Source organism: Lepidochelys kempii, chromosome 7 (assembly GCF_965140265.1).
Source record: "Lepidochelys kempii isolate rLepKem1 chromosome 7, rLepKem1.hap2, whole genome shotgun sequence".
In the NCBI taxonomy this organism is placed as follows: Eukaryota; Metazoa; Chordata; order Testudines; family Cheloniidae; genus Lepidochelys; species Lepidochelys kempii.
Window position 1 is genome coordinate 124,835,027 of NC_133262.1, and position 24,669 is coordinate 124,859,695.

Here is a 24,669-nt window from a genome sequence, read left to right on the forward strand (position 1 = left end):
AGCTTTCAATTTAAGTTAAGAAAACATTCTCTCACTTTCCTCGGTCTGCACTGCTCATCTATGTCCTCTGCAGTCAGACAGAATCACCTCAGCACCAACAGAGCTGTAAACTACCCCGTTCTTCTACTGGGAAGCGTTAAGTTCAAAGCATATGCTGAGCTCTGAAATGTGTTACAACTAAACTGGTTGATCCAAAACCAACTTAATTACTGAGGCCTTGTATACACTAGAAAAGCTATAGCAAAAAAACCTGCCTAGTGGAGATGCAGCTTATACTGGGTGCAAAAGAATTCTTTTGTTGGTAGAACGTATGCCACTTTCCCGAATGAAATAAGCTATACCGGCAAAAGGGCTTCTTTTGGTGGTGTAGCTGCATGTACACTAGGGTTTTTGCCAGCACAGCTCTGTTGGTTAGCAGGGTTCTTTGTTTTGTTTTTTCACACTCCTAACTGCCGTAGCTATGGAGGCAAAACATTTAAATGTAGACCAAACCAGAATCTCAACACAGGTTACAATGACAATGCTTGTAAATACCTTTAAAGTACACTAATGTGTCTTGGATTGATACATTGCTGTAGAAATAGCCAGGTCAGGTACAGTAGTACTCATGAGTCCTGAACAATGTCATCTGTTCTGTTAATTGTGTTCTAAAGGCAAACCTGCCTGCACAACTCAAATACAAAGCAGGGCTCCAATGTTAAGCAGATTCCTGTTGCCCCGTTGGTTTGAGTGGTTGGATGCGCTCCCCTCCCTGCTTTGGCAGGGTGTAGTACATTGTGTGCTCCTGCCCATCACAGTCATCTGCATGATCGCAGAAGAGGGAGGGGGAAAGTCTGCCCATTAAAATACTCAGCTGGATTTTATAAGTTTATAGCTATGTTTTGTTTCTTTTCAGGAACTATATACTCGTGGTGCTTAGAGTGGTCTGAAAGGAACAGAAACACTTAGCCTTGAACTTTTGTTCTGCTGCTGCTTCTTGTGCCTCTGAGGTACAAAACATACCTGTAAACTTATAATCTATCCAACTGATGCTCGGGGCTTAAAAAAAAAAGACCCAGGCTTCCCGTTCAATAGAGAGACTCGTGGGGTGGGAAATCGGAATATTGCGGTGCCAATGGACAGGTTTTTGGAGACCAGCGTTCCAGGTAGGTTGGCGTGAAACAGTCGCACTCCTCTCACTGCCCCCCTCCCCGCTTTCTCTTCCTCCCTGTCCCCAGAAGACACACACAGGATCCTGGGCTCCTTCAGCAAGAGGCTGCCCATAGCGATGGTCATCCTGTGTACAAATCCGGAGGAGCAGGGTGACTCCATGAGCAGTAATGGCAAGGGCAAAACGAGTTAAAGGAAGAGCCCCTCAGAGCTACAGAGCGCACTGCGGATAATCAGTTGTTTCCTCCCTGCCCTCCACTGCCGTGCTCCGTACCCGGGCAGTCCCTAGTTATTACTGAGAAATAAATAAGTGCCTTTTATGGGCTAGATCATTTATGTCTGCTCACCCTGTGTAAGAGCCCCTGGATTTTGTGAGAGCTGGGGAAGGAATGATTGTGAACTCTACAGAACAGTGGAGGCTCAATGCAAACAAATGGATTACAGCATGCAGCTATGCAAATTGCTTCAGAGCACAGCCCATTTTGCTGAGCATTAATTGCTACACCATGACTGTTGCATAGCAACAACTGCATTTGTACAGCTAACAGCTACTGCCCCTGGATTTCTCTGCCACCCTCAGTGACAAACTGAAAAGAAGGGGGCTGTCCCAGGGAAAGCTAGTAGGTGCTGACAGCATCTGGGTCAGGCCAGGGAATCTACTAGGGCTACCCCGTGTACACATGAAATTGTGTACACAGCCGTGCCCGTGGAGCCGGATGTGTGACTGGGACAGCAGAGCGAGGCAGGGATTGAGGTGGTGCAGACCAGTAAACTAATGGAGTGTGTGCAAGAAGGGGTCACTAAAACATCTAGTGACAGCTCGGCAGGAGTGGCTTCAGAGCTGGAGTGACTGGCAGCAACCACTGGTACTGCTGTAACTTTCTGGGGTGAGACTAGTAATCTTAGAGCTGGAGCAGCCCTTTCCCCCACGGAGTCAGTCTCTCTGACGATCCCCTTGTTGCGTTCCTGACCCGCTGGCTGGGGCCTGTCCCCAAACAGGGTGATCCTCACAGACCCACATGAAGCTCCCGTGTTCCCGGCAGATACTCAGTCACTGTGTACTCTGGTAGCAGAGCTGCATTAGCAGGGACTCTCCCTGGCCATAAAAAGAACAGGAGGACTCGTGGCACCTTAGAGACTAACTAATTTATTTGAGCATGAGCTTTCGCGAGCTACAGCTCACTTCATCGGTAGCTTCTCCAGAGACCGCCCTGAAAGGGTGATACATTCTTTGTGTGCATCCAAGTAGGAAACCCCTGAGCTCCATCCCCAGGGAAAGAGGACAAGTGGGGAAAGATCCTGGAGAGAAGGTCATAGAGGTTAAGGCCAGCAGGGACCATTAGATCATCTAATCTGACCTCCTGTGTAACACAGGCCATTATAATCCACCTCGTTACCCATGTGTTAAGCTCATTAACTTGTTTGGCTAATGCATGTCTTCCAGAGAGTCATCAGTCTGGGTCTGAAGCCACCAAGAGGTGGAGACTCTGCCACTTCCCTCGGGAGTTCATTCCACTGTTAAAAATGTGTGCTGGATTCTTAATTGTTCCTGGCTTCAGCTTCCAGCCCCTGCCTCTTGTTCTGCCTTTCTCTGCTAGATGAAAGAGCCCTCTAATACCCCCAGGAAGGTATTTATACACTGTAAAAAGAAAAGGAGTACTTGTGGCACTTTAGAGACTAACCAATTTATTTGAGCATAAATAAATTGGTTAGTCTCTAAGGTGCCACAAGTACTCCTTTTCTTTTTGCGAATACAGACTAACACGGCTGTTACTCTGAAACCTGTACACTGTAAGCAAGTCATCCATCCACCTTCTTTTTCATACACGAAGCAAGTGAATGATTTCTGTGCAGTAATCTACATAACCTGCCTAAAGGACCCTGGGTGCCTTAAAGAGCCCCCCAAACACCATTTATCCCAAGCGGGTCACATGCCCAGTCTGTTTCATGCACCATCCATGGTTCACAGTGCTGCCAAAACAGATATAAATCAGTGATGAATGCAGCGAGGTAATATGGAAACTACTGAGAGCCGCTGTCCTCAGTAGACCAGAGAATGGAAGCAAGTAGCAGCCTGCAGCTCATCTGCACCGTAACGCCTATAACCCTACACTCAGCACTGAAAACTATAGGGGAACCCAAAAGACCAAGTTATCCTGATAGATCTGCTCTGAGGAAGAGGAGAATGTTGCTGCAGGTAATGGAGAGATCTCCACCCGAGTTAACCCTTTGCAGCCCAGGGAGATGAGCCACAGTCAGAGGCAGAACTACTGTTTCCAGCTGAAGAGGGGATGGGTCAGCTGGAGATGAGATATTGAAGGGAATCCCCAGGACTGAAAGTGTTGAACCGGAGCGTTCTGGACAAAGGATGCCCCGAAACAGCTGAATGGCCCTGGGTGGCTTGGGAGGGGGGCTGTCAGTTTATTGATGATAAACCACCCCCCTTTATTTATTTCCTTTACAAAATGCAAACGTTTTTTCTCCCTTGTAAATCTTCAAGTTAATGGAACTATGAGTGAACCCCAGTGGTGCCAGCTGAGTTACGGGGGTGTAAATGAGATCAGAATCAGGCCCCCAGCCTGCACACCAGGAATAAAATAAACTACGCAAAAGAAGAAGAGAGAAATGCCCTGTGAGCTGTTAAGAATGGGAGCTTGATACCATCTTAGTGATGCAAGCAGAATGGGGACTCTGTGGACTTGCTGCTTCCCCACCCTACAGCCCAGAGAGTTATTCAAACTGTGCAAAGGGGATGTAAAATGCCACCCCCTGCCTTGCACACTCACTGCACAAGTCCAGGTTACCGTAAAGCAGGGGAGAATCACCACCTTTCCTTTCCCAGGATTAGGGCTCCCAGATGGCCGTTGAGGACTCATAACCTCGTCCCTGGCAAGAAACTTCAGACCACAACATGCTTTTCCTTATACCAAGCAGATCCAGATAAATCCTGTATCTGCCTAGGGTCTTCCTTCACAAACACCATTGTTTTAACCCCCCCAGACCAATCCTAACAAGGAAAAAGTTCATTGTTCTGCCACTGTAACCACTTCCTGATCCGCCATCATCCCAGCATTCCTTTGAGCATACTTCACTAATTCCACAGTAGGCAAAGGAGTGTGTCACACAGGTGGGGCTAGTCGGTAGCCACACCCCTGAGTGTGCTATAAATTCAGGCCAGATTGCTGGCCAACTGCTTGAAAATGGCTGCCATTCTCAGAAACTGGGCTTTCAAACAGGTAAAAGAACCCACGCCTCTCCCTTGTGAAATGGCAGTAGGCTTCAGTTGGAGTAAGCACTGCAGAGCCCCTTCTCGCTGAACAGTCAGGCTGAAACCAGCCCTCTCCTCTCTCTAGTTGGGGTTTAAGGCTCGATTTCTCCATTGTTACTCTGCAGACTGGGGGAGGGACAAGCCTGCGTAAGGGATTTGCTCTGACATGCAGGGAAACCAGTTCCTATCCAGAGACCTGGAGAGAGGCCAACGTTGTACCTGTGCCTTTTAGAACGTTGATCCCAGGAATCTGTCTCTCACCAGGGTCAGCAACCCCCTTTCAGGCAGTCGCTGAAGGCACAATGGTAAAGGAGAGTAAAACTGTGTGTAGTAAAATGATACCCCTGGCGCTTGTAAAGGGAAGTGACGCCTCTCTACCCTGTTAGATGTTTTCGGAAGGAGCTAAAGCGGTGGCTGAAGGAGACCTACTAAGTGTCATGTAGTCACTCTTTCAAAAGTCTTTGCTAAAGCCCTACACGAAATGCTGGTAAGGACCCTTGGTAACCAGGGTGTGAGAGAGGCTTATTATGAATTCAAAGCTGGCTGAGAAATGGGAAGTAAAAAGTAGCCAGTGGTTAATCCTGGGGTGCCCAGGGATCAATTCTTTGAAATATATTAAAGAGCTGGAAGAAGGGGTGAGGAGATATTGAAAAGACTAAGACTGTTCAGCTAGGCAAAGAGACGACTAAGGAGGGATTTAATAGAGGTCTATACAATCATGACTGGTGTGGAGAGAGTAGATAAGGAAGGATGATTTACTCCTCCTCATAACACATGAACCAGGGGTCACCCAATGACATTAACAGGCAGCAGGTTTAAAACAAACACAAGGAAGTGCTTCTCCACACAGCACACAGCCGACCTGTGGAACTGTTTGTCAGGGGATGTTGTGAAGGCCAAAAGCATAAGTGGATTCAAAAAAGAACCAGATCGGTTCCTGGAGGACAGGTCCATCAATGGCTATTAGCCAGGGTGAGCAGGGATGCAGCCCCATGCTCTGAGTGTCTCTAGCTTCTGACTACCAGAAGCTGGGAATGGGTGACAGGGGATGAGTCACTGGATGATTCCGTGTTCTGTTCATTCCCTGTGGGGCACCTGGCACTGGCCACTGTTGGAAGACAGGATCCTGGGCTAGATGAACCATTGGCCTAGCCCAGTCTGGCTGTTCTTATGTTCTTAAGGGGTGGGTTGTAAGATGCTGAACTTGTAAATGAAATGATTCTGTGGGGTGGCTGAGACTAGGGAGGAGAGCGAGGAGCTTCAGAAGGATCTAACAAAGTGAGATAACTAGGAAACATGATGGCAGATGAAATCCAGCCTAGACCAGTGCAGAGTCATGCATTCTGGGAAGAGTAGTGTGAGCTGCTTCCACATGGATTGGCCTCAGTATAACATCTTGAGGGTGGGAGTGCAAAAGGGCTTTGAATCTAGCACGTGCAGTCCATTGAGAGTGTTTGCACAGACTCCAGTGGGTTTCGGATCAGACCCAAAGGGTCCCTGGGGAGAGATCACTGAAGACACCAATCCAGTGTTTAGTAGCTGTAGAAAAGGGACTAGGAACCCACAAGTAACTGTGTGATACTCACTGGGGAGTGCTCTCCAGAGCGCTCTCACATAGACCAGACACTCATTGTGTTAGCAACATACTGTATTTTCTAACATGTCCAGTTACTAGCTTGATCTCTTCTTTCCCCATCTCCTACCCTTTGTCTGTCTGTAAGCTCTCTGGTTCAGGAGCATTGCCTTCATGTATGTCAAGAAGGGGCCAAGTGCATTGTGGGCATTATTGAAAATATAATAACGGCAATAGAATTCTAGGATGTATTACAGGAAACATGTATGAATCCTAAGTCTGGAAGGGACTTTGAGAGGTCGTCTAGTCCAGTCCCCTGCACTCATGGCAGGACTAAGTATTATCTAGACGATCCCTGACAGTTGTTTGTCCAACCTGCTCTTAAAAAATCTCCAATGAGGGAGATTCCACAACCCCCCTGGGCAATTTATTCCAGGGCTTAACCACCCTGACAGTTAGGAAGTTTTTCCTAAGGTCCAACCTAAACCGCTGCAATTTAAGCCCATTGCTTCTCGTCCTGTCCTCAGAGGTTAACGAGAACAATTTTTCTCCCTTCTCCTTGTAACAGCCTTTTATATACTTGAAACCTGTTCTCATGTCCCCTCTCAGTCTTCTCTTCTCCAGACTAAACAAACCTGTTTTTTCAATCTTCCCTCATAGGTCATGTTTTCTAGACCTTCCATCATTTGTGATGCTCTTCTCTGGACTTTCTCCAGAGAAGCCATTATTACTGTTCTCTGCCCTTCCCTCGAATCCCGCAGTGAGTGGTGACCACTCAGCCCAAAACAGGATCCAGCAGAAAGAGAGAAGAGCTGGGAACAGTAACAAAATAATGAATGGTGTGTGGGGGGGGGGAGTTTCCTAAAGCGAGAGGATTAAAAAGACCAGAGCTATTTATTTAGCATGAAAAGGGAATGAGGAAGAAGAGAGAAGCTAATTGCATTATTATTATTATTTATTTTTAATACCGTGGAACCTAGGAGGGCTAGTCAAAACCAGCCCCTGCCCCCATCTAATGGCACTGTGTGGTGCATTTTACAGGACTGACTTATGCAGCCTTCTCTGATCTGAAACCCAGCCACGGTCTGGCAGCCACACTGATTGTTTCACACAGGAGGCGGCGAAGAGCCCAGATCCAGTTGAAATTGTTGGTGGAACTTGGGGAGTGACTTGGCCAGGCTGGGAGGGCTTGGCCATCCATTTTCCATGGGTTGTTAACAATCCCAGGCAGTCAAGCGCCTGAGCACCATGCAGGGATGGTTAGTCTGTAGTGACTGCCTCCCGTCACCAGCCTCGCTTCAGCATTTCCTTAGAGGTCTCCCATGCAAGTACTAATCCAGCCAGTTTAACCCAGGCGTTATGTCACAGGCCTATGTGGTTTGGTTGTAGCTTGGACCATGGGGAGGGAAGGGGGTTAAATGTGGGGAGTCCAGGATAACAACACACCTTGCCCTCCAAACAGGCAGGGGCTGATAGAGAGAGTCCGGGACTAGCCTGGCACCAGTGGTCCTGATTCACTTCCTGGCTCTGCCAGAGGCTCCCGGTGTGACCCCAGCTGGGCCTGTCGCTGGGCCTGTCTGTAACACAGGGATAGCCTCGCAGGGGTGTTACCCATTACACACTGTGGTGCTCAGCTCCACCTTGGAGCCATGTGAGGAGCCTTCAGGGGAGTGAAAAGAGCTGTGTGATCTTCCCCAGGAAAGGCACCTGCATTCTCCAGGGCGCAGCAGGTGTGCTGAGTGGAATCCAGCAGTTCCTTCTTCCCAGAGCTTGCAGGGAGGACCCCATCCTGGAGGGGGTGGGGGAGTACGGGAACATAGGCAGATGGAAGCAGACCCCAGGTCCCTCTAGCCCAGTGTCATGTCTCTGACAGTGGCCAGCACAGCTGCTGCAGGGGATGGTGTAAGATCTCCTGAGTAGCGGGCAGGGGGAGGGCGGTAATCTGCTCCTCACATTAGGTGTGATGCTGAGTTCTAAAATGAGATACTGAAACATGATGGGCTAAGGAACAAAAGGGTCTAACTGTATATACAGGGGGCCATGTGCGTGGAACAATAGTCAACCCTCTGCTTAGTCTGGGGCAGGCCAGCTAGCAGTAGAAGTGACCTTGCTCAGGTTAGCGTAGGGGTAACCTATGTCAGTGCTGGAGAACAGCTGGATCTACATACATGCAGCACTGTCTAGTGGTTGAAGCCATGAGTCCTGGTTCTCCTCCCAGCTCTGCCGAGACTTGCTGTGCTTCCTTCTATAAGTCACCTGCCCTCGCTCTGCCTCAGCATCCTCCTCCATGCTCCCCGCACTCCCAGGAGAAGGGAGCCGGGGGTGGCTGCAGACAGCACAGAACCTACTAGCTCTACAGCGTGTGAGAGGGGTCTGAGCCAGGGGCCCCCAGGGCGGATGTAAGAGCAAGCGTTCCAGGGACGTTCTCGCTGGGTCCAGAGAGCAGGTGCAGAGATGTCAGAGGGGCATTAGTGCAGGGAGGACCAAAGGGGCTAAGAGGTCTGTAGCCACCCCTTGGATTGCGTCCACCAAACTATCATCCAGTCCAGACAGTTAATACCCAAATGTAAAGGGATTGCAGAGGATGTGATGCCTCCATTAGCGCGTGGGCACATCTGTCCTTGGTGTCGGGCCAGCTACCAGAAGGCTGGGGGGCGACTTGTTACTTCTAGCTTTTAAAAGGGAGAAAGATGTTAACAAAGAAACTATAGGCCACTTCCCCTCGCATCTGACCCCGGAGATGTGCTGGAGACCAGGCTCGTTCGAAGGAATGGGTGGAAATTCAAAGAGCTGTAATTGGGAACTAGCATGGCTTTAATACTACACTGTCAAAGACTAGGACAAACATTAATAAGCCCTTAACCTCACCCCTAGTTAATCCTAACGAGTTGCCTCTATGCAGCAGGTAAGTATGGTCACCCCCATCTTAGAGATGGCTAGAGACAAGAGGAGTGTGTAAGACGATGATCATCTAGCCGTAGGACCCCAGAAGTCCATGGTTCTTGGGCTGGGCTTGGACAGCAGCCCTGTAAATGGCACAGCAAGTGTATGCAATGGGAGTAAACCAAAGGTGGTTGTCAATGGCAATGAGCTGCAGTGGAGAACTCGCCCGTGGGGCAGAGTGTCTCGGAGGCTGGTGTTTGTCGGTTTGTTCATGGCCTCGTTCAGGCGTCATCCTGCAGAATGGCCAGAACTTGAAATCTTCCCTTTCCAATTGTGGGAGTGGGGTTGGGGGTATGTCCCAGCTGACAGACCAAAGTGAAATGCAAGTCTGGATCTGAACGTGCATGGAAGATAAGTGTCAATCTCCATGAGTGGTCAGAGTGAGCTGCCAAACATATAGTAATAGGCCCCTTTCTCTGGCAAACAGATAAAGCTTTGCCTTCCTGGGTGGATTGCTTTATGTGCATCCCTGGCTAAGTATCAAGGGCGCTAAGGCCAGTTGCCATGTGAGAAAATATACTGCTAAGGGGGAGGAGAAGGGTTTCTGTAGGTTTTACAACACAAATTCTCTGTCCTCTGCTTTGCTGACTGTTTCTCTCTTTGTCTCTCTAGTGAGGATACAGCGGAGACAATAGCAATAGACCCTAACAATCAGCCGAAGTCTCCCCTGGAAAAGTTTATGGTCCGACTGTGTACACATCACCAGAAGCAATTCATTCGTGTGCTAAACGACATATACACGGAAGTACAGCCAGACTGCGAGGGCCGGCCGTTACATGAATCCGAAAACATGGATGCAGCTACATGCAGCTCTGGTTGTAGCCAGCAAAGCACTGAAAATTGGAAGAAGTCTGCTCCCTGTTCTGAACTGAAGCCTCTTACTTCCTCAGACTCGGACAGAGACCCAGTGGGTCTTCATAGCCCTCTGCGTGCCGCAGGGCAACCCTTGGAGCAGCACACAGAGGTGAAATCCATGGACAGAACGGAGAATTTCAGTACTGCTTTCAAAAGAGACTTCTCTGAACTCTCCGCTACTAGAACTAGTTCTGTTAGTCCAAAGGATAGTTCCACCCAAGGATACCTCACCACTTTGAACTCTTCCTCACTGCACTTCCATCCTGGCACCAGGAGCCCGGAAGGACATACCACTGGACAGGAGCAAGAGGCTGGTGTCAGAAAGTGTGAGGATGACAAAGACCAGATCCAAGGCAAGAGCTTAGCAGACAGCTACATTGCTGTAAAAGTGGCACATGTGAATGGCAGTGAGGACAGCTCAGAGAGCTGCCTGGGATCTCAGAAGAACTCTTTCAAAGCTTTACCAGAAGAGGGTTGGGATTCAGGGTTTCCAGTGAACTCTCCTAGAAGAGCTGACAAAGAGAACGCTTTACAGTGCAGCTCCAAAGCATCTTTGCACCAGGATTTAGAAACAAACGAAGAAGATGCAAGACCAAAGCAAGAAAACCATCTCCATACCCTGGGAAAGACTAAGGGGGGCTTCCACACACATCCTGGCGACAAGAATCCATGTGAGCGTTCCAAAGACGGGTGGATGGCCCCTGTACCAGTGATACACAAAGCCTCCAGTGGGCGCTCAAGAGCTAAAACAGGGTCCTCGTCCGTCAAAACAGCTAGGAAGAACAAAAGGGCGTCGGGACTGAGAATAAATGACTATGACAACCAATGTGACGTTGTCTACATCAGCCAGCCAATAACTGAATGCCACCTGGAGAGCCAGCGGTCAGTGTCGTCCCGGAGGACAGCTCGAAAGAGCACCCGCGGGTATTATTTCAATGGTGAGTGCTGCGAGCTGCCAACTGTCCGCACGCTGGTGAGAAGCTCCCGAGTGGAAGAGAGAGGAAATGGTCCGGCCCTGAGGACGGAAGCATTAGTGGGCTCTAAGCAGAGCCCGGCACTCGCTGGAGGTGAGCCTTCAGCGGCAGCCCAAGAGGCTGACAAAAGAGCTTCCCTCGGGCTCCTGTCCAAAGGGGCTCCCCCCAGCAGAGAAGCTAACGAGAGAGCAGAAAAGGAGCCCAGCGAGGGCGGCTCACTGAAGTCAAGAGAAGCTGCTTACACTGAGCCACTGCTGGCTCTGTCTGCTCCCTCCTGCCCTGACACTGCTCTAGCCGTGGGCCCCTCTGCTGCTGAAGGAAGTGAGGAGAGGATGTGCCAGACGCTGGAAGACGTGGAGGCTAATGTTCTCCAGCAAGCTAACAGCGGTGCTGACCTCTCCAGGGGCTGTGGGCCCACAGAAGACAGCAGCAGGGAGGCTGCAGATTTGACATCTCTTTCTCCGCCAGAAGCTGCTAGTAGGGAGGAAGCTTCTCCATGCTCAGAAATACAAGCTATTCCGGCGCCTCCTGCCAGCCTGGACCCCACTCCTCCTTTGCAGCTTCCTACCACCGTGGACCTAGTGCTTCCTACCGGTGCAGACTTGGTGCACCATGCAGAGCCTCCTTCCAGCATGGACCCTGAGCCTCCTGCTGGACTAGACCTGGAGCTGGCTGGGGCACTTCCTGGAGAGCCCCCAACTAGTACAGACCTGGAGCTTCCTGCCACGCCCCCTGCCAGCATGGACCTGGATCCTCCCATGCAGCCCCCTGCTAGTTTGGAGGCTGAGCCCCCTGCTAGTTTGGAGGCCGAGCCCCCTGCTAGCTTGCAGCCTGCTGATGTGACCAAAAGCATTCCTGCTGACCCAGAAGCTGACGTCAGGGAGATGCAGGAAGGCCCACCTGAGCCAGGGGAAACCATGCCAACTATTGCAGAGCTCAGTGGAATCTTGGCAGGTGAGACTGCACCAGATAGCAACAGGCTGTGTGAGAGAGAGAACGGCAATGGCGAAATGCCACCAGGACCTGACACTTCAGAAACGGATGGCAAGGGGGCCGTCTTGTCCAAAGAAAACCCAGAGAAGAAGCAAAAGAAAGGCAGGAGAGTGCACGTAGCATCAGACCGGCGTCTCCGCAGCCAGCAATTCCAGCCACCCACAGAAGGCAGAGCTGAAAAGTCTGGTTCTTCCACCTCTCTGCAGCTTCCTTGTCTTCAGATTAAGCTTTCTAAAAGTCCCGGTGCAAAGCGTTTTAAGAGGGAGGTGCACCTTGATGGAGCAGCATCCGTGTGCTTCCCAAAGGATTGCTTCCACAAAACACTGCTGAAGAACATCCAGGGCCCAGGCACTGGGAGTGTCCTGGAGAGAGAGCCCATGCAGCAGGGAGAAGACGAAAATGGCATTACTACTAGGCAAACTTACAAAAGCATGTTGGCAAAAGATGGTGCAGCAGAGAGAGAAGGGTCATCGAAAGATGCCCCCCCTGCTAACGCCAGCCATAGTAAGTCAGGGGAGATGCTTGAGATCTGTGTAGAGGCTAATTCTGATAAGAGAAGTGTTCTCCTTCCTAGGGAAAGTGGAACAGGTGTACAGGATGCAGAGCAATCGGATGAGAAACCAGGTGATGTGGAGAACCCAGACAATGCTGTAGATGCTGGAAAGGTACAGTATAAAGATCCGACTGATTCGCCTACAGGTCCCAGTAGTAAAAGTGGAAGCAAACACCTCCCATCAAAGACTTGGAAGCATAAAAAGTTGGCCCACCCAGTTTACAACTTGAGACACACCCCTACCCCTGTGGACACTGCAAAAAAGAATATTCCAGGAATGGAAGTTTTGCAAGCAAATCAAAACCAGAAGGAAGAACGCAGTTCAGGGAACAAAGACCCCATAGATTTGAAGGAGGTGGACACAGTGGCTGAGGACAAACCAAAGTTTGTGGAGTGGTGTGCTGAGGAAGAGAATCAGGAACTTATTGCTGACTTTAATGCCCAGTATGTGAAAGTTCAGAAAGGATGGATTCAGCTGGAAAAAGAAGCACAGCCAGCCCCCAAAGCAAAGAACAAAGCTGACAAGCTGAAAGAGATTTGGAAAAGCAAGAAAAGAACCCGGAAATGTAGAGCGGCTCTTGAAGTTCAAAAGCTTTCCCCTGTCCAGATGCTGTTTATGAAAGCCTTCAAGTTGTCCAACATTTGCCGGTGGTTCTTGGAGACAACTGAAACCAGGTCACTAGTCATTGTGAAGAAACTCAATACCCGTCTCCCAGGAGACGTTCCCCCCATTAAGATCCCCCTGCAGAAGTATTGCTCTTCCAGCCTATATCCCAGCTCGCTGCAAGCTGAACGCTTAAAAAAACACCTCAAGAAATTTGCTGCAACTACCCCTGCTAAAAATAACTTGAAGAATCAAAAGTTATGGGCCAGGCTTCGGGAGAACACTGATAGTACGGAGCCCGGGGAAGCTGCCAGTCCCAACCAGATGCCTCCTTGTGAGGCTAGCTCAGAAGAAGCTGGTGAAGACAGAAACATGCAGCCCCCTCCAAGTCTGCCAACGCAGGCCAGCACTAGGATCCTGCGGAAATACTCCAATCTGAGGGGCAAACTGCGAGCCCAGCACCGCCTGGCAAAGAATGAGAGAAAGGGAGACAGTGCAGCTGATCATCCTTCAGTGGAAAGTAAGCAAAGCCGGAAGAGTGTCTGCATCAACCCACTGATGTCTCCAAAGCTGGCCTTGCAAGTCAAAGCAGATGTGTTTCCTGCTAAGTCCATGCGAGCGGAAGCAGCAGTGAAGGGAAGAAAAGGGAAAAGCAGGTCCCAGGAGGACTCCTTGCCCAAAGCTGACCCTCAGTCAGGCAGGAAGAAGAGAACACTGCGGGAGAAGAACACTGTACCAGAGCTGTCTCGCTCCTCCAGTAAAGACCGCCTTCCAGCTAAAAAGGGCAGCAAAGTAAAACATTCCGAGGTTCCCCCGAAAACTCCTGCTACCAGAAAGCAGGCTGCCATGGAAAGAAGCAATAAGCTCGAGAAAAAGGTATCTTCGAAAGAGAAGAGAGTCCCAAAAAGGCAGCTTGGCAAAGGCAGGCTCCCCATCCCCAAAGTCAAAGAGAACCCCGTCAAAAGAGCTGCAGCCCCGCCCAGCCAGGAAGGGCTCACAAAATCTGCAAAGCCGAAACTGAGGGGGGAGCCCTCTACCAGGTCACAGAAAGCAGCTGAGCAGAAGCCCAGCGGTGGGAAAACTCTGACAAGGTCTATGAAGAAAATTCAAGAGAGCAGCACGTCCCAGGGCAAGAGAAAGTTAAGGGCAAAAGTTGACTGTGCACACAGCAAGCGAACACGACTGGATGCAGAATAACCAAGAGAATGGCAGCCATGTAAACCTGTTGTACAGTAGTAACCCTTGATCATGCATTAACTAAAGCTGCTTTTATAAGCTGTAGCAAGCCTTTAAAAATCCACAGCTAAAGGATTACACCCGTGATTTTAGGCGTCAGAAGGTGTGTCTCAGACAGAGAGGAGAGCTGTCTGTCTCCACTGTTGAGGAGGGAAGTTCCTGCAATTCGAATGTTCCTTGGGTTTTAAGCTTGGAACCAGGCAGTTTTAGTTAAAAGTACAGTGCCTTATTTATCGTTTTTAAACCAATAAATAAAAAAGCTAGTCTGTGTGATTTGGAGGCTTGCATTTTATACTTGATGCACAAGCACTTGTACTGTAGCAGAAAGGAAACCACCTTCATGCACATAAAGTAGCTTTCAGCAGCCTTTTGAGGGGCGCGTACACAAACCCTTCCCTTTGCATTAAACATCCTGACTGTTTGGTTGTGAGTGACCTTGGAAGCAAAACCAAAAGCATTTTTCTTCTAGCCAGAGAGGGAAGGGGTAATTGGTCATTACTCTGTTCATTAGCAGCAGGTGGTGGGCTAGACAGTTGGTAACTGTTTCAAAATATTAATTGTTGGCCACTTGTGTATAATTTATGGTCTTTAGGGTTAGACAGCTATTTCTACTCTGCTGCTTCTTAAGCCTTGAGGTAGTGTGGTCTGATCAAAACCGACGTGGCAAAGGGGTTACTGCTTGGAATATACTGCTTGGCGAGTTCTGTAGCATCTCCCGCTGTTTGCAGGCACAGTGGGCTGAACTCATCCTTGGGGATCTCCAGTACATCAGGGATGAATCAGTCCCACTGTGTCTGACTGTTGGGCAAAACGCCCTCTCCGATCAGCATTTTGTTTCATATCACCTCTCCATGTGGATTTCTACTTTCTCTGACAGTAGCTTTTCACTCATAATCGGGTATTTTCCTTCCTGTGAAAAGCCAGGGCAGATTTCCGCTCGTTATTTAGTCAGTCTGTGTGAAAGGGAAATCTTTAGCCTCCCCACATTGTCTCCCCCACTCCCACAGAACACCTGTATTTTAAGGCAAAATTTTTAATGTTGTCTTTGAATAATGCTGAGATTTAAAGTATCCGATTCTTTTTTTTTATTAACTTCAATCTCATTTTAAAATAAAATGAAGCTGTTTTGGTTCCTGCCAGTGTTGTGGTGTGCTGTAGAGTCTAGGATCGGATAGTTCTCCTCACTGTCAGAACAGCCCGGGCAGTGTGTACATCCTGCCTTGCACTGGCTTGCAAACATATCCTTGAGGGTCGAATCAACACAAACCATGCACTGCTTAAAGGTCAAGCAATAGTTTCCAGTGGAGAAACACTAAGAGTAACAGCTGATACACAGTAAAACCTATTAGAAATGCAAATAATCATATTCCCACAGCACACATTGGCGGTGGAGCTAATTGGGGTGAGGGTGGGGAGTTTTATATTGAAAATTCCCCCCCCTCCCCCTTGTGTAAGCAGCTGTAAGATGATGGCGTCAGCTCCCACTCTGTGCCTAAGTTTAAAAGCTCAAGGCCAGCCATTTTATTTCAAAAGCTCCACTTCAAGCCGGTACAAAAGAAGGGCTGTTTGCACAAGTTTCTAAGCAAACTTCCTTCCATTCACTACGTTCAACACCTGAAATCTGATTGTGAAGGCTCTGAAATCTCCTGACCTTTGGAGAATAGCTTCCAGCCGCCATTGTCCTAGCAAGATCTGAATATACATGCATATCTTTGTTACACTAGGCCCTCCCCTCAGAGAGCTTTACTGCCTGCAGAGAAAAGCATGCCTTTTGGGGTGTGCAGCGGGCTGCTTTGCGGAGGAATTGATTTTCACGGTTAGCGTTGAACCTCAGATACCAAAGCTCATTACTGGAGGCAGAAAGTGGATAATTAATTGTCTTTAATCTCTTGCTGGATCCATTTAGGACAGGGGATGAAACTAAGCGTTGGGGACTCCACGGCACTCTTTTTCCAGTGCAGTAGTTCGCTCCCCATGCTCTGGAGAGTGCCGTGTGCTGAGACGGGCGGGCACCCGCAACGGGGGTGCTGCAGCCACAGCCCAGGGTCAGGTGGGCTTGGAAATCACTGACCTTTAAGGAGCTGTTATTTTTTAAATCATGCTGAATAAAGAAAATGCTGGACAGTTATTTTGTGGCTGCCAGCCCTGTACAGGTTAATATGAAGTTATCGATGACTTTAATTTTACTGTGCATATTAAATATGTCAGGCATTGCAACAGAACAGATCTAAAGGCATTTAAGGAGAGGGGGACTGTGCCTGCCGGTGAAGGATTGGTCCTCAGCTGTTACAGGGGAACGCTGGCTCTTTTTTTTTTTTTTTTAATTCTGATCTAGAATCTTCTTGTTTTCTGTAGTCTGGACTGCTTTCATAAAGAAACACTGTGTGTGTGTGTGTGTGTGTGTGCACACGCCCGTGTGCAAGGACCTCTGTTGTCGTGCGCTATCCAACTTCGTGCCAATAAACCCTTTACCCTCCCTATCATTTTTCTCATGAATGCCAGCATGTGAAGAAAAGTTGGTAGGTTCTGTGGGGTTCGAATTTCAGAGCTTTCTGCTAGTCACGTGTAGCCGTCACAACCCGCCAGGAACTGTAGGCTTGTTTAATGTCCAGCTTCAGGCTGGGGAGTGACAGAAATAGGAGAACAAGAGTGAGCTGAAATAGCGCTTCTGGACAGCGGAGTGCTGCAGCTCGCCTGTTAGGTCTCCAAGGCTAGCTGCACGTGTGTGCACCGTGGCCATGATGGGCGGGCTCGAGGGCATGGTTCTAGGCCTGACGGTTCCCGCGGCAGCTTGTCACTGGTTCAGGTCAGCTCGCTGTCTGCCCTGCCTTTGACCTCGTGTCCCTTTCTACGGGAGAAGGAAACATTTGCCCAGCAGACTTTTGAGGGCACTGCCTGACGTTGCCCAGGGGCCTGGCTACATTACTCGTGGCATATCTGGATTAGAGTCTGACTGGGGTGAGAGACTGGCCAGTGTGCCCGTCCTGCAAATGGGGCAGCCATGCCCACCTGCCAGTGGTGTCCAGCTAGGACACAGTCACTGGAAACAGGGGAGACTCTCGCCCCAGGCAGCTACATAAAGAAAAGAAAATCTTCCTGTCTCCCCTGCAGGCCCCTGCCTGTGTCCTTTCACCTCCCCTTCGTGTGTGTGTGTGTGTGTGTGTGTGTTCAGTGCTGAGAGGTTTAAAAGAAGGCAGCCCAGAACTCAGAGCACTAAGCCCTGCCGGGGTACACAGGACTCAGCAGTGCCGCTGGGGCAGCTGAAGGCAACACTGCTGTGCCATGCCTCACTGGGCGGGGCGCGTTGCTGCCGTGGGCAGAGGGGTCGGATACACACAGCTCAGCACAGGCTAGGAGTACGGGTGTTTGTCACGTGGGTCCAAGCAGCTCCTAGACCTAGAACCTGTGTCCGAAGGTGTTACAGGAAATGTTGGTGTCCCCCGACAGATATGAAGTGCTGAAAGCAGGGGCCCGATCCAACGCCCAGAGGAGGCAGTGGAAAGACGCCCTTTGCTTTTAGTGGGAGCTGGATTATCGGCAGTGTGTTAATCAGGAGTTGTACATATTGTGTTTAATGTGGGAGTGTCTAGCTCTAGCCTGTAGGGACAGTGTAGGGGAAGGGAGGGGAGGGCTAGTGGACTGTGTGTATGGGTGGGTGTGTGCACACGTTTGTGTCTGTAGAAATCAGGAGAGAGGCTGCAAAAGGAATTTCAGGTCTTTCAGCTGCAAAGCAAACCCTATTTATTTATTTATTTAGTTGAGAGTGAGACTGGGATGCGGTGGGTCAAAGCCCTGCGTATAGTCGGTGAAACATGGAGCCAGGCAGGCTGCTGTGCCTCGAAGGTTGCCCTGAGCGGCTGGCGGGGCCCAGGACTGTTCCACACCTTCGGAAGGGCCCAGCTGCACCGTTCCAGCATTGATGTAACCTTCCTGGGGCCTCTCCTATGGCAGCTCCCGTCCCCGTGCCAGTCAGGGCCCGCAGCTGGCTTTCTTGCTGCATTAACCCGACAGATGCTGCCCTCATGGGAGGGGTGTGGGGCAGACGTTACCGTTTGCCGCAGCCGCCCCACGCTGGTTCATTTGGAAGCTTTCAGTCGTTTGGGTACCCTCAGTGCTAACTGTGTGAGTCTGAGAATGTAAACCCTCCGGCTCAGAGCGAGCTGCTGCCCCCCCACAACAGCTCGCAGCTATTTACCAGCAAGCGTTTGCCCCCAGCACCTGCTCGCTCTCCTCTGAACCTCACGCTCACTCCCAGCACATCTGCATCACAAGCAAGCAGCCCCGACATGAACGCAGCCAGAGCTCTCCGCCACCGTTCCCAGACACAGCTCCCACTCTGGCTCTGCAGCCTGGCCATGTGGGCCTGCGTGCCTGGAGCAGCCTGTCTGCAGAGCGACTAGGCCCCAGCTCTTCCTCAGGGCCTAGGGAACCCTGACCCAGCCAGGAGGCCCCTTCGCCCTCTCCTCTCTCACCCAGCTCAAAGGCCCGGAGTTGGACTTCAGCAGCTCGCCAATGGAGCTGTTGTGCTGACTCAGCGCACCACCTAAGCTGTCCCTCTCGGCCCTGGCCGGAGACGCTGTAGGGGCTAGCCCCATGGACTGAGCTGGGCATTGAAACTCGTAGATGTGTGCGGAGCGGGGCCTGGAGCAGCCCCACCTCCCGCATGCACGTTCTTGTGGAAGGGAAGGCCAGTGAAACCCTGGGCGTTCTCTGCCAGCACACCCAGGGGCTGATGGCAGGGAGGGGTTACGGGGGGACCTGGCCTGTGAGGAAGTGGCCATGACAGGACTACAGGCCACCCAACGCTGTGGACCCTTCAGTCATGGCCAAGCAGTTAGCCTTTGGGCGGAGACAGCAGCATCCCCTTGCTGGTCCCTGAGCTGCAGACAGTCCTCTTAACCGGCAGAGTCGCTGTCCACATGGGCTGTGTGGGCTTTTAGGGCATGGAAATCCCACAGGGCATTCTCAGTCCCCATTGCTATGGACTCCTGCTACGGCTCAGTGCTCGGGGGGAGACACACAAACGTGCACGCTCCCCTGTCCACCTCTCCTGGGTCGCTGGGCGCAAGCTGACGTGTACACCCGTAGTCACCACAGCTTCCAAAGTGCAGAGTCGAGCTCGTCGTCCTGGGCACTGGGCTCTGGCTTTCTTTGGCAATTCTGAGGCAGGGACGAATTAGAAACCGCAGGGTCTGTTTTTTCCTGTGGGGCAGAGCTGTGTGGGCAGCCAGGCCTCAGGTGTTAGCCTCTTTTTCCCCCCGGCCATCTTTGCATCACACTGTTCCTCATCTCCCCTCGGCGCAGGCCTGTAATGTACTGTTGTGGGCTGGAGATCGGACATGCACCCAGATGATACTGTACAGAACCTGTCTGCTGTTGTTAATTAGGTGCATGTGCTCCTCCTATCTACTCTGCGCAGCCTGACCGTGCGCGTGGGTGGGCTGGCAGTGAGCTTTCTGCAACCACCAGCTTCAAATTCCTGCAGCATTCCCAGAGTGAAGACACGAGGAGCTGGAGCCGATGTTGGTTAATGGATGATGATAAGCAGTGTGTTTTACTGCCTTCATTCCATGCCTGGCCTGGCCTGGCCTGCAACTCTGCGCTCTCCTCTCACATCTGCGGTAAGGCCACTCAGCTCTCCAGCCTTGGGACTCCTCATCTTAACGGCCTGCTCTTCCATCTTCCCCAAACCCCACCATCTGGCCTCTGCAGAAAGCTGCGGCTGCCACAAGGACACGTCACCCCCAGCTTCAAACACCACCCTGACTCTCCTTAGGTTGGGATCCATCACAAAATCACCATCCTGGGGTTCACTAAAAAACACCCTCTTCGGCTGGCCCCAGACCTTCTCCTGGACCTTTCCTGTTAGTCTAGCACTGGCCTCCCTCGCTTTCCAACTCCCTTCAGATGAACTCAATACTTCTCTGCAACCCCATCCATCTGGAACAGCCTCCCAGGACATTTCCACCACATCAACTGGCCAGTTTTGGTCACATCTCCTCTTTAAATACATCTTCTCTGGCTAGCCCTCCTATTGTTCTCCCTTTCCAATTGGGTTCAATTTATTCACCATGCAGTGTCTTCAGCCCCACTGCATCTGTAACGTAGCATCTTACAGGGAACGGCTTGGTTTGCAGTGTGGGTGACATGCACTTTGCTGAATTCAAGTGAGATTTGTCCTGCATGTTTACATCAGACCCCAAAGCACCGCTAGGGCTCTGAACGGCTTCCAACAGCTGCTCCTAGCTGGGAGATGGTCCCTGGTAGGGAGCGTCTCCCCCGGCAGGGGTGGGGTATCTGTGTGTACACCTCTCCCCCCCCCCACCACTTGTACCCACCTCTCTAAGGTTTACTGTGTAAAGAATAGTATTGCTCTGTTCAGACACCTCCCCCCAAGCCACTTCGGTAGCACCGATTTACCAGGAATTTTTGGAAAGAGCTGCCAGTCGTGTGGTAACAGGACCAAACTTTCCCAACTGTCGTGTTTTGTCCTGGAAACCTCCTGAGGCAAAATCTTTTCCTGCTGTTCCCTGGCTGTCCCATGTTTGATGGGATGGAGATTGTCTTCGGCCCCCAAGTATCTTTGCACCTTTGGCAGGTGAACAAGGCCCAGGACCTGCCCAAATTTCAGCTCTTTGTCCTGGTAGATTGAACGATTGGAATTACTGTCAGTTGTGAGAGCTCTGTCACCACCCCTGGGTGCAGCTGTGAGGAATTAAAACAATCAGAAAAGGACGGGACCTCGTTTGCGCTGAGCTGTTTTTATTGCTGGTAGTGGAAGGTCCGTTTCCTGTCCCCAGTGACGCATGGCACGCTCACCTAAAGGAGCCAGCCACACATGGGGCCAAGCCATGAAAACCAAGGCAGAGAATGGGTCACTGCCCCACTGAGTTACATTCTCCTCGTCACTGGCTCCTCCCAGTCTGAACGTCCCAGCCCAATTTACTGATTGTGCAGTATGTCCAAAACGGGCTGGACCCAGCTGCCTTTGATGCCAGCGCATCCGCACACCCGAACGCAGGCATCCGCATGCAGCACACCCCAACGCAGGCAGGGCCTCCCGGAGGCTGACCGTAGAAAGTCCTGGCTTTGTGCCGCTCGGAGCTTTGCAAACCAGGGGCGCTTAGTTGGGCCCAGCCCTTTGCTCACCATGATGTCCCTGTGCTGCTCGTCCGCTTCCCTTTGCTGAGCCTTTAGCTTGGGGTTGTGACATGAGTCATCTGGGCTAAGATGTTCTCAGGAGCTGTAGTCTGCATTGTGATCATCCCTAGGGTTGGAAGACATTATGGTCTCCCCCGTCTCACCATATTGGACTTCCCCTCATTCAAGAGCACGTCCGTCGCCTTCCCTTTAGGCCGGGGGCCAGGGTGTTGGGTGTGTCTCTGGGCACGTTGGCAGTTTCCAGGTCCCGGCAGTCTGAGAACTTGAGTTGCAAGGTTTTGATGGCCTCTGTTGACCCTTTCAGCACATGGTCCCTCCAGTTGTGGTTGGTTTCTAAGTGTCTGTGTGTAAGAGTACCTCTCTATATGAATGACCAGTGCTGGGTAAAGTAGCCAGGAGCTAGCCATTGAAACGTGGAGCTCCTTGATAAGCTTTTAGGGCAGGCTGAGGCATTTCCTCCCACTTGGAGTTCACAAAAACTAGGCTTGTAAATAGTTTTTATATTTATTTTGTGTTCTTTCTGCAGCTCAGTGTTCCGAGTGCCGGTGCGTGGCCGCAGAGGGCCATTGCCTCGCATTGGACTCAGCTCAAGGCAAGCACCAGGCCAGTGTCCTGTGCTGGAGTGGGATGATTTTTTTTTTAATGATGCAACATTAAAAAGTCAAAGCATTAAATATTTTTCTTCATCTCATCTTTTAAAGCTGGTCGTAGGTAGTCGGCAGGACCTGGCCGCCTCAGCTGGGCTCTGGGCTCAGTAGGCCTTGGCACCATAAGCAATAAGATTCTTAGTAATAAGTTCAAGTCAGTAAAACTGAGTCTCCAGGGGCCGTGGAGGGGGTGGGGAATCTTGCTGCAGATTGGCTTGCCTTTGCATGGGGACCTCGTAGCTTAGAATCACCGTTTATGGTTCTGTGTGCACTGTCTCCTTATGAGAGGGAATCACGAACCTGGTGGCGGGGCTGGACCCGACACAAGCTGGGGGAGTCCGGGGAGGAAAGCTGGCAACGGGCTTGTTTTCCAGTGGGCATCTGACTGCGGCAAAGCCCCTGATTATTTTAGGAATCCCCTAAAATGGCCAGGACAGACCAAGCTACTTATTAGCCTGTTGCAACTTAGGACCTCTTAACTAACGTCCCCATCTTGTGTCTGCTCTTCTGATTGTGGAGAACGTAATTCCACAGGCACAGAGGAGGTGACCTGCCCGCCGGGTTCTTGTGTTGTGCTGATGTTCTTAAGGCATTTAGCCAGACTTCCTCTTGACCTGCCCAGGATGGCTCCCAAATGTCCCCTGGCTCTTTGCTAGTAGCTTTTGTTCTAGGGTTTTGTATTTATAAATGTGTTTAGAATTTTTTTCACTCTTTTTGTCCTTGATGTACTTCTTGGTTCTAGCCCCCAGGCAGAGCAAACCTAGCCCCCAAGCTGTCTGCAGTGGCGCATAGGAGTTAGGTTGGATCGTCTTGTGCTTCTATTCATTTAACTTCTGATCTTTTAGACAGTGGAATCTTATGAAAGCTCCCAAACTTTTGTTTCCTGAGATTGGTTTTCTTGGTTACATAGGACTCTCCCCCGTGCCCCTCAAACTTCCTCCTTCGGGACATTGTAGAAACCAGTAATTTTCCCTTTTAAAGTGTTTGTCAACTTTGAAATGGTAGTTCCTTTTTAATAACAAAAATGTTTTTCTGAATCTACATCTGCTACCCTTGTAGAACTTTGTAGTTTCCCCATGACACTGATATGAGACGCCCAGGACCATACAAGTCCCCTGCCACCCCCTGTCTGGTACTGTATGTATGAGCCTAACCAATGTGAACTTTAGAAAAGAGCTATGAGAACTGCAGGCTGGTGACTGTCTAGGTTTGAGGATCTGGCTTGGATCTGCATTTCCGTTCTGTTCTGGGTATTAGGAAATACTTCAGCATGACTGGAGAAAATGAAATGTCTGCTGTGAATTGCGGGTCGGAAGTGTTGAACAAGGTTTTCATTTGCTAATGTTTACATACCTCACCTGAAGAACCTTGGAAAGTGTATATAACAAAATAGAATTATATTGAGTTGCTTTAAAACAATACATAGAGCTATAAGAACTGGAGTGATCTGAATTGTGTCTCAAGTCTCTGAATAGTGACATTGTGAACTCTGTGTTCCTGTGTTTTATTTCCTGTTCAACTCTGGGAGAAGTTGTGTTCTTGTTACTGGTTAAACTCCTTCAGGATTCCCACCACCTTGTTTTCTTTAATTCCTTAGACATTGTTGATAACGACCCAACGAGCTTTCTAAAGGTCCTTATTTTATTGCAGCTTATTAAACTTCCCTTTGATATCAAAGCCTGCTTGGTGTGGTAACTGGGGGGTAAGTGGATGGGTCTGGTGGGTGTCAAGTCTCTTCAAGTTCCTGACTCCTAGCAGCTGCAGAAAAAAATCACCCAGCTCTCCTGCTTTTCTGCTGGTGCTACCCCCTCAGCCATGTGTCCCCCCCTCGCCCAGGCTGTGGGAGCTGGGCGTGGTGCTGGTTCCATGGGGCGAATGGCACAGGACGTGCCTGGGGCCCAGCCAAGACCACAGCAATGGCAGGCAATCCCTGAATCACCAGCAAAGTCCAATGTAACCCCCGTGTGAGTGGGGCCTCCTTCCCAAGGACATGCCAGGCCCCTGCCAGCGGCTTCTCAATAGAGCACACGGGGCGCGAGCACGGGGGTTTTTAAACACGTGGAACATGTGTTCCCTCCGCGTGGAACATGAAGAGGGAACAGCCAGGGGCTGCCGTCAGCGAGCAGAGCGTCTCTCCAATCCCACTCCAGCCTGGACCCAGCCAAGCCCTACCCTGACCCTTCGGTGCTGGCAAAATGGCTGGTGGCCCTGTGCTGACACAGGGTGGGAGCTGGGAGTGTCCAACCAGGGGCAGGATATTGGTGCAGCCGTGAAACCCCTGCGAGGCGCGCAGCCCTGCCTGGAGGACTCACCAATTCCAAGGGTTGCTATACGGGGAATAGGGCCCGGCGCGGGTGGGTGCTGCAGGCCCACAGCCATTGGCATTCGCATTAGGCCCTGCCTAGCTCACGGCTGGGCCAGCGGGAGTCTCAGGGCCCAGGCTCCTGCTCTCGGCTTGGCCCTGCACCCAGGGAGTCTCTGCGGGGCCCAGCTCCAGCACCCGCCCTCTGTGACTGGGGCTGTCCTGCTGGGAGCCTGCATGGTCCTCCCGTGAGTCATCTTCCCATGGCCCCCTCTTGCAGCATGTCATCAGGCTCTGACTCCCGAGCCTTGGGGCCCCCGGCCCCTACACCAGCAGGGGCAGGTGCGAGGGGTTGCTGCACCTGGTTCACCCCAGCTACTCCTGTCTCATGCTGCTGCTCTTGGTTTCTGC

The 24,669-nt window shown here is 50.8% G+C and overlaps 1 protein-coding gene across 1 annotated transcript; it reads left to right on the forward strand.

Moving 5' to 3' along the window:
* The first annotated feature begins 999 nt into the window (after positions 1 to 999).
* LOC140915104 (uncharacterized) lies at positions 1,000 to 23,624 on the forward strand. Its single transcript, XM_073354594.1, has 2 exons — positions 1,000 to 1,145; positions 9,546 to 23,624. The coding sequence occupies exon 2, from the start codon at positions 9,613 to 9,615 to the stop codon at positions 14,107 to 14,109; it is 4,497 nt and encodes a 1,498-aa protein (XP_073210695.1). The 5' UTR covers positions 1,000 to 1,145; positions 9,546 to 9,612; the 3' UTR covers positions 14,110 to 23,624.
* Positions 23,625 to 24,669: the final 1,045 nt, after the last annotated feature.

Bases quoted from the DNA above. Each gene is read 5' to 3' on its own strand.
- LOC140915104 (XM_073354594.1), top strand. From the start codon at position 9,613: ATGGTCCGACTGTGTACACATCACCAGAAGCAATTCATTCGTGTGCTA.